The sequence below is a fragment of the Ruditapes philippinarum genome, unplaced genomic scaffold, assembly GCF_026571515.1.
Source record: "Ruditapes philippinarum isolate M1 unplaced genomic scaffold, ASM2657151v2 ctg1573_1_1_1_1, whole genome shotgun sequence".
Taxonomy (NCBI): Eukaryota; Metazoa; Mollusca; class Bivalvia; order Venerida; family Veneridae; genus Ruditapes; species Ruditapes philippinarum.
In genome coordinates this window covers 234,747-244,972 of record NW_026862214.1, presented here as the reverse complement: position 1 = coordinate 244,972, position 10,226 = coordinate 234,747, and the positions used below count along the sequence as shown (strand labels likewise).

At 33.1% G+C, this 10,226-nt stretch overlaps 1 protein-coding gene across 10 annotated transcripts in view; it reads right to left on the bottom strand.

The window, feature by feature from the left end:
• Nucleotides 1-354: 354 nt before the first annotated feature.
• LOC132718308 (voltage-dependent L-type calcium channel subunit beta-1-like) overlaps nt 355-10,226 on the bottom strand; it is a 79,810-nt gene continuing 69,938 nt past the window's right edge. For 5 of the 10 annotated variants that reach the window (XM_060702008.1, XM_060702007.1, XM_060702003.1 and 2 more), the window contains exons 7-12: nt 9,001-9,146; nt 7,429-7,568; nt 6,716-6,828; nt 6,198-6,349; nt 4,906-5,001; nt 357-3,732 (exon numbers count right to left, since the gene is read on the bottom strand). In XM_060702008.1, the coding sequence (XP_060557991.1) occupies nt 3,217-3,732; nt 4,906-5,001; nt 6,198-6,349; nt 6,716-6,828; nt 7,429-7,568; nt 9,001-9,146 (1,163 nt within the window). In that variant the 3' untranslated portion in view covers nt 357-3,216. Of the gene's footprint in view, nt 3,733-4,905; nt 5,002-6,197; nt 6,350-6,715; nt 6,829-7,428; nt 7,569-9,000; nt 9,147-10,226 lie in introns of all 10 variants that reach the window. The other 5 variants (XM_060702010.1, XM_060702012.1, XM_060702013.1 and 2 more) reach the window with 2 other exon arrangements.

Below are 10,226 nucleotides of genomic sequence, written 5' to 3'. Positions count from 1 at the left end.
AAGTTTTCAAATACATGTACACCAATCTTATACAATTGTAACAATTTTAATGGTCTCGGATGATTTAAATATTAACATTTAATTGCACATGTATACAACTGTTCTTCAATGTTGATTTTGTAAAAAAAAAAAAATTATGAAAAAAATTCAAACATACTGGAGTGAAGCTCAGGGACCATAAAAAGTTATTAACACATTTCCAGTATCCATATAACTAATCTTTCATCTCATATATCATCACCTTAAAAATGCAGAGACTGTTTACTCGTACTGGTTCAAAATAGGAGTTATCCAGTTACTGCACTATCAGTTCAAAATAGGAGTTAACCAGTTACCGCAATGAGGTGACGATATATGCTTACATAAACAATATCAAACACGTTTCTAGGGTCCACTAAACTAGACTTTCTGTTCATGATTTTTTTTCTTATCACTTATGAATTTTTTTTAAAGCTTTATTTATGTTTGAATCGACAAGGTACGTGTTTCAAATAAGGTAATCTCTGTTTGAATTGGTATGAAATGCTGACTGTATGTGTAATTATTACACACGTCTACTAGCAGTTTACCAAATATAACGATTACATATGTCACACTCTCTTAATATATATATATAACATAATCATGTAACAAAAACTTTCGCACATACTAACAATTTTACCAAACATACAGAAAAACCTGGATTTACAAATATTTAAAAATCCAGATTAACAAATATCTTCGAACATGCATTCAAAAAAAAATTATTCCGAGAATATTTGCTTTTTTTGATTTTGTTTGCATTTGTACCATGTGACAATGTAGTGTTTTATTTTGCGTTGGACATGTGTTTAATATAAGTTATTCAATTATTAATTTGAGCTTAATTCTGATGAGAGCCTGGGTCTCATCTTTTAACAATTCCCAAGTCTGAATCCTGAAACTAACCAGCACTGATGCCATACGAGGATAAATGGTTCTTCCCAAGCATATAGAACCTTTAAAAAATATATTTTTTCTTGGTTTGGTTTTATGTCACACCAACACAGTATATATCATATGGTGACTTTCCAGCTTTACTCGTGGAAGGAAAACCTCAGGTGCCCCTTCCATGCATTATTTCAGGCACAAACAACCATCAGAGTAGAACCACTGACGTATTGTATATTAGCTGGATAGCTTCACATGAATAAATCCCAGTCAGGATTTGAACCAAGAGCTATGACGGGCAAGTTGTTGAAGTCAACGACCTTAACCACTTTGCAATGGACGCCCCTAGAACCTATGATATCTTTGATGCAATAATACCTGGGGGTTGCCATGATACCTGGGGGTTGCCATGATACCTAGAATTTTCAGTAGACATCTCAAAATACTTAATAAACTATCGTGTACAAAACACAGTATGTTGAAAATCTTGTATATATTTTACACAAAACATGTTTTGTATAACCTACATTACACATATGAGTAACATATATTACACATGGGTATAACATATGCAACATATGTAAATTTTATTATGTGTATAACTTGCACATGCAAACAAAATCAATTTTCATAAGCCATGTTTGTTATAGACTTTTCAGACAAGAAAAAAAGTTCTTTTTATTTTTTCAGCTATTAAATATGTAAAAAAAAACTTTTACATGAAATATAACGACTACAGTAAACTCCACTTATAACAAAATACTGCTTATAAAGATACAGCACTTATAAAGATATACCACTTAAAACAATATTGACTATAACGTTATACCACTTATATATATTGATAAACTGCTTATAAAGATATACCACTTATAAAGATATTCCACTTATAATGATATTCTGCTTATAATGATATACCACTTATATCGATATCACTTATAACAATATCACTTATATCAATATACCGCTTACAATGATATACCGCTTTTAACAATGCTGTTGCTACAGTCCTGACTCTAGTTCTCAAATTGGTTGTCTGTCTGATAAAACAATATCCGAACATAACAATATAAATTTGCGGTCACCTGGATATCGCTATAAGCCGAGTTTACTGTATGTGTATTTATATTCTCTACATCTTTCAAAACGAAAAAAAAAAAAACTTCAAAAAACATACATACATGCAAACAGTTTCAAAAAGATAATCTTGATCGAGTCGGCGTGCATACATATATACAACTCGTAGACAATATATACAAAAACAGTAAAAAGGTGCTCTATTAGATTGAAAAAACCAAAAAAAACCAATGTGATCTGTGGCCATATCAAACCCTTAATTTCCTTCACAAAATATTCAATTAAATACGTCTTTGAAATCTGACGGGAAAAAAAAATTTATCTACAAAGTTAAATTTGTGATTTTTTAAGTGAAATAAATTATGTATCCTTGTAAAAAATTTTAAACTTCCTCTTTTCCCTTTTTTTTTAAAATCTTAATATTTTCCAAAGGTCAGGTATTGGTCATTTAGAATTATTTCACTTGAAACGAGCTACTGTCTTGAACATTTCAAGTCATCATCTGAGAATAAAATAACCTATATTCTGAATTCTTGCTTCACGTTCTATCATAGGTTTTAATTTTATCTTTATTATCATTTCTTTTTATAAACAGTTTTTCTTTTAGCTGTTTTTCACTTATCTATACATAAAGAAAGAAACCAACATCAAAAACAAACTTTTGTCATACATAAATCCTACAACAATGGTTTTTATAACATAACAGAAGAACTTGGATTAGAAAAGGTCTTTTTTGTTTGTAGTCTTTCCATGAAAAAGGGCAATACTGCCTCTAGATCATACATATCCTTGAACCACTTCGTTCCTGGCTGTTTTCACGACCATTCGTAACACTTTTTCTTAAATCAAAGTCTTTTTTTGCCACACGTAAAGCACAGAGAAAACTGGGGAAAAATCTTTGTATTTTATCTACAGTGCTTTCTTCACAACAAAGTTGTCCTCCATACACAACCCTCATTCCAACTCCAAAATAAATGACCTTGAACTTGAGTGACCTTTCACTTTTAATCATTTGACCTTTAATTTCATTCAAAAGGTCATGGCCATAATCAAATAAGGTCAAAATTAAAATTTTGCGAAACTTAGTGCATCCTTTTTTTATCTCTCCAACCTCGACTCCAATGACCCCTCCTGGTCAGAATACAGTCACAAAATGAAAGATAAAATTGGCATTTACTTAGTAAAAAACTTTATTAACTGATGTTTTCGAACATCTTTCACTTTTGTTCACTAAATATCTATAGTTCCTTCTCTCGAGACGTGTCGTCCACCACGTGGAGAATTGCCAAACTGTCGGTCATGTGACCCACCTGGGCCACTGTAATTTCTATGCGAGTCCCTATCTCGAACATTATCAAATTCTATATTAGATTCAAATTCATGTTGCTTTTGATCTGTACGCGAACGATCCGGGACACTCGTGTGTGGCCCGTGAGTAGTATGTGGTCTATCGTGAGTATCCCCGATACCGTGGTGACGATCACGATGAAATTCACTATGTCCCCTTCTCGGAACATTTGGGGATTCTGGTCTAGTGTCTGAAGAATGAGAACGGGGATTTAAATGGGGATTAGTCACATGTGGTGCTCGAGTAGAAAGGTGGGTAGGTGAGTGAATGTCTCTACGTGGGGATTGAGGTACTCCCGTTGCAGGGTGCGTCGCACGCCAATAAGCCTCTAGAAATTCCGCTAAATGCTCGCAAGCATCTTCCAATTGATTTTCATCGAGTATAACGTCAAACATATCCTGAAAGATACAAACAATTTTCATCGAATGTTCAATTTTTCCATATATGCTAAAGTAAATACAATAAAATTTCAGTCATGGATACTTTCAGAAATAAAGTTAATTAATGATCATCAAGTTCTTTATCAAGATCAAATATGGACATTTTTATACTTCTGTTGTACCCTTTCATGTAATAATGTAAATAAAATAGAAACAATTCAATACTACTGACACTTTTTTTCCTAAAATGAAATTAAATCCCAGTTTCAATCAAAGACTTTTCTACCAGTTCTGTTCTTTTTATAAGGTGGCTTTGAATAAAATTGAAACTCTTTAGCACCAAAATGTTTTTTAACATTTGTGGTATTTGAAAAAATTGATGTAATTTAACTATGGACTTTCAAATCTAAATTTTTTGCGGGAAAAGCAGTTTATTGTTTATGTAGCAAAACTAATCTAGCTGTCAAGGACATTAATTTTAGGGGGCCCCCTTTAGGGAAAAATTAGAATAAAAAATTTTGTAGCCCCCAATCAAAAAAGTCTTTTATTTAAATTTAAATTCAATTATTTAAAATTTAAATTATGATTCTCACTTTTTAAATAAAAAAGGGGAAAGTATGTTAAAAGAAATAATACAAAATCCATGACAATACCTGGGTGACATCGTCCTAGAATTTCAAACAAATGTAACTAACACATGTAACAGCACTATGCAATAATTATTTAAACTAAAATATATTCAATTTTTCAATTTTCAAACCCATGAACCCTGGGTCAAGAGGAAGAAATACCCATATTTAACATTAAACACCCAGAATTCAAAGCCAGACATGTTCATTACATAAATTTAGTAAAATAAGATTTAAATAAGCAAATACAAGTAAACTGAGTTTTTAATTCTTAATGTTGGACTCATTCACTAGCTTACTTCATTGTTTGTTTGTTTGTTATTCATGTCACATTTATGGTCATATATCAGCAGTCGGTCCATCTGGTAAACTACTAAGTTATTGCCAATTTCTGCGCAAGTGACGCACATCCCACATACAGGAAAAAAGCCTCATCGCTCATTTCCCAAAAAAAGAATCATTTACATGATCCTTTATTTTTCTTCACTACTAAAACCCTCTTTGCTAATTCAAATCTTTATCAAAGTACAAGGACTATATTTTTTTTAACCAAAGTACATACCGGACTACATTGTGCTAATTTATCAGCAGCAACTAACTGTACATTCATATTCCTACTCTGTGACTTTCCACGAGATTTGATTAAACGCTGTAAAACCTGGAAAAAACAACAAAACAAATCAAATATGTAAAGTATGTAAAGAATTATATTGTGAATTACGGAAAAAAAGTTTACTTATTTGAAGAATTTGAGAAGCACGACTCTGTACAGTTTAATCTAAATAAACTAGCTAGCTTTAAAGAATGTTTGTACATCTGGTGGAAATCCTGAATGTTCACAAGTTACGATTAAGAAACAACATCCTAAAGTAGCCAGGCATTTCGTTTGTAAACAAGACAAAGAAATGTGAGGTACAAAGTGAAAACAGACCAACAAAAGTAAATAAGAAAGTTTAAAGACTGTAAATTACTGGTGTAAAAATAACATTGAACACTATTTTGTATATATTTCAACCAAATAAATATTCAAAAACTTGTAGTACGTTGTCTGACAAAAGTTTAATATGAACTTGATATCTTTGTGAGTTGGTATTTTCATCATTTTTTTTTTTATGTTGTTGTTTTTTTGTTGTTTTTTTTTGGTTTAGTTTCAGGTCACACCAACAGAGTATAGGTGATATGTAGACTTTCCAGCTTAACTGGTGGAGGAAGACCTCTGGTGCCCTTCAGTGCATTACTTCAGGCACAAATGGGCACCTGAGAAGAAGAAACACTGACATTCTGTTAGCTAACTGGATAGCTTCCTCACATGAAAGAATCCAAAGTCCCTGTCCCACAGTGTTGAAGGGCAGGTGTTTCGAAGTCAATGACCTCAACCACTTGGCCACAGACGCCCCTTTAATTCTTTGTGCCATTTCACAGGTTTTAATTTAATTTTAATGCAATTGTAAAATCATGTTTTTTAAAGTATCACAAGTTGGTAAACTTTTTGCTATTTCAAACAAATTTTGAACAAGGACAGTAACTTTTTGAGGATAAGAATTATAAGACAGGAGATTGTCAGTCATATTACCCAAAAATTGAACAGGGGCAGTAACTCTTTGGTCAAGAGTATCACAAGTCAGGACATTGTCAGTTATATCATATAATCAATTCAGGGGCAGTTACTCTTTTATGAGTAACAGATCAATAAAAACCATTAAGTAAAATATAAAAGTTTAGTCAGTCCTGGTTTGAGATAGCAAATGATTCCTCAAATGTCAAACAAGTTTAGTTTTCTCCTCAGTTTTATAAATCACGAACCGTTAGTAAGTACGACAATTTAATCTAATCGTGCAAGGAAGAGTTGCGTACCTTTGGTGATGCAATCTTCAGGTAGACTATAATTGGTGCCAGAGAAGTTTTAGCGAGTTGTGACGGGTGATTAATGGTATCGCAATCTAACACTACAACCTGCATCGAACGCGCCAACTCAAATATACGCTCTATCTCTTTCTGCACCTCACCTGAAAATACATCACAAACACTTCTGTTATTTTTCTGTTTTAAACATTTCAAATATTTTACAAACATGGCCTGCCCCTTATGGGGTTTGAACCCACACAAGAAGCAATCCTTAGACTACTAGTCTGTTGAGGTCATACAGCACTTTTGAGAATTTACTTGTGAAATTCGCTGTCTATTATTTCAATTGTAAAGGTATGGAGCCTATAAACATTTACTCTATTTTTGTCACATGTACTTTGTATCAAATAAATATTCATTCAAACCAACAAAACATTAGCTAATATGCTTAAACAAAATCTTATTTCAAAACTTAGTGTGTATGTCACTTTTGAGATTCTGTAAAATTGTGGAATTAATTTTTTTACCTAAACCTGAGCCTCGACTATTAGCCCGCTCCATCAGTCCTCGTTTGTTAGGATTGTTAAGTAACGACCTCTTGGCCAACGAGATATCTGCTGTTACATGAGTTATGATTATTCTGAAATAAAAACGAGCAAAATCTTTATACCATATTCCTCAGTCTTCATGATTTTGTGTAATTTACAGGTACAACCTATTAAGTGACAGAGCAATGGCACAAAACAAGGTTTTGCAAGTAAGCAAAAAGAAAACAAAACAACATTCGAATCTTTGTCATTAGCACACCAAAATGACCACCTACATTAGAGCACCACAAAACACTTTTTGTTGTATGAGATAAAACGAAAAAGTGAAGTAATTTTGTCTTTTACCTGTATAATGGACATTTACACTTAGATGGGTGAAATGTGGCTGTATTCAATATCTTTCAATATGTTATTATTTAAAACAAATGCTTAGCTATCAACATAAATCGTACACAATTTAAATCCAGAATGTACCCTCAACCTGCCGAAAATTGCCAGAAGCATAAAGCCAGGTCATTTTGCATGCTCACCAGTCTCTATACTGTTTGTAGCCCATTTTTTAGTGTATTTTCATATTGAAATATCTCACACTTCTACGGACTGTTCCAAATTCAAAGCTGGCCAAGTCCATTACATAACTTCAGCAGGTTAAAAGGTAAAGCACTAATTTACATTATCTTTTCTGTACTAACCTGCCATCAAATCTGTGCTTGAGGTAATCAAACAGTGCTTTCTGCATCATGTCTGTTACTTCATACCCCTTTAATGACGGGCCAATCAACACCAGGGGGCGCATCGAAGGCACTACCTCGTACGGAGAAATATTGTCCGACTATAAAGATATAACATATATATCCATATAAATATATACTAGTATATTAAACATGCTTTAATTGAACTTCATTTTTTTCACCCAAAAAAGTTTTAGTATACAAATATGATCATATAACACTTTATCAGGATTAAAGTAATGTTTTCCACAAGTTATTACTCATTTAAGGATATCCGGCACTGATTAGCATGTATGCAAACCACCATATTTCTTTTTTTTCAAATAATGACATTGCAGTAAAAAATTACCCTAATATGCAAAACAAATCTGCTAGAAATAGGTCACACGATAAAGGTGGCAAGAGCAGCTTTGATGTTTTTACAATATGACCTTATATTAATTTTATATTTATCAATTCATTTGGGTTATCCAATGAAAATTGATGTTACAAACAGATAATATTATAAATGAAATAATGGAAATCAGCTCTATAATCTTATTGGTTAATAAATGGGTTCTGTATTTTTAAATATACTTATGTATAAGAATAACAGGTTAACAACATTCTCTATATATGCCACTATTTAATTTTAATATTCTTCATTTAAGCCATTACGTTATAATTTATACACGCCTTTTAGCGCCCTTATCCCCCCCCCCTCTTTTGTTGTCTCAAATGGTAAAAAAAATGCCTTATTTAGGCCCCCAACACTTGTTTTATGTTTGAGAAATGTTGTTAAAAAAAGTGACCTCTTTTTCGGCGCGGCCCCCCAACCAAAAGATACATCAGGGGGTTGCCAGAAGGGGGATGTGCCCCTTTCTGTTTGGGGGGTTTGAAGGGGGGCGGAGTCCCCCTCATCGCCAAGAAAATTTTGGACTTGTGAGAGGCTATAAATGACCCCAGATTGATCATAAGGTAACGTGTAGGCAACGCTGAAAAGCATTTGACTCTATCTCAATCCATTGAGAAGTTGCAGCACTTTGAAATCAATTTTGATGGAAAAGATCAACGCAGTGATTTTTGGCAATTTTGAGATGTCCCCTCGTTGCCATGGTAACAGAAAATTTAAGCCTGAACATGTTGTTGCAAGGGCAATGGTCCAGTCAACATTTGTGCCAAGTTTGATTAGTGTTCAAGCAGTTTTTATAGTATTATAGCAATTTGAACTTGTAACGGGAGACTTTTCAATGAAAACAGCCATTTTTTACAAAATGCTCATGTAATGGGTTAAAGCGCCCTTTAGCTTTTCTAAAGGTTAAATATCTTGATTTTAGAAATGAACGTCACTGACGCGTTATAAATAGCTATCAGGACGCTGTTTTAAAGAAGGCTTAACAGTAATATGATGCACTTTTCAAAGATAAAATTACTGAAATACTTAGTTTGAAACAACAGAGAATTGGTTTTCCAACAGAAAATATAAGCTAAAGGCCCCTTTAAGCTCTAGGAAAAAGAAAAACTTGTAGCTCTTATATGGACAAGTTTCGATACCTTTTTGAAGAACGGTCTTTTCTTGTCTTTTTGGCCAGCAGAACTTGGCGCAGCACTGGTAGGTGTAAGATTACTCTTCTTTGAGCCAGAATTCCCCAGACTATCACTATCATCTACACTGTCAGCTCCATTCTCCTGATCTACACCTACAATATTGTCAACATATATCTCATTACATATATTTTTCACAATTAAAATTTGTGGACATGACATGAAAGAACAAAGAATATTTTCGGTGGTTCTTAAATTCCCGTGCTGTTTATTTTTCCAAAAGGTTAAATGTAAGTAATGTGAAGCAAAATAATCTTACAGGACAAAAAATGAAATTTTGTTGGATCTTAAATTCATGGATTGATTTACATGTATCAACTAAAAGCATGAAAATAAGTGCTCCCACAAATAATGATTTTGCAGTACCTGCATGGCTTTCCGACTCCATAAAATGGTACTGCATAGCCGTGTATATATTTTGACAAGGCATCATATGAGTTACACAAAAATAGCGTAAAGATGTGCTTAATGTTAGCTAACTACATTGCAGGCACGTCAATCAATAAATAATTTTATTACATGTATTACAGACCACCTCTGAATAAAGATCACCCTGTGAATAAAGACCATTTTTCAACAACCATACCTCATTGAATAGAACAGAGTAACCCTTAAATAAAGACCACTTGTCTACAAAGGCCATATTTGATCTTTCCTTTAGCTGGCCTTGGCTCGCAGGTTTGACTGTTTATGCGTATATCTAGAGCTGTTGTTGCAAGATCGGCAAAACTGGATCCCTCGTGAAAATTGCCGATTTTGCAGTCTTAAGCAAAAACCTCTAAAATTGGAAAAATATTTCCAGTTCCACCTTCACTCAGGTGTTTTAACATTTGTACTAGATGATTAAAATAAGTTGATCAAATGACAAAATGCCACTTTCGTGTTTTTTGTTATTATTTCTCTGTTTAACCACCTGCAGATTTCCAATAGTTTCACAATAAATATTTCAGTTTTGTTAAAATATTGGCAAACGTTTTCAGGAATGCATTGATGGGTGGGTGGCATACTATTAGGTTGTATGGAAATTCTATTTTTAGAAACAAATTCAAGGTCTCATTATTCTTTTATGCAATACGTGAGTCTGGCTTGCTTTTTGAGCAGACACACCAGGTTTTTTTTTGGTTCAAAACTGAAACAATTGAATTAAAATCCCAGAATAACATTTGATTATAAGG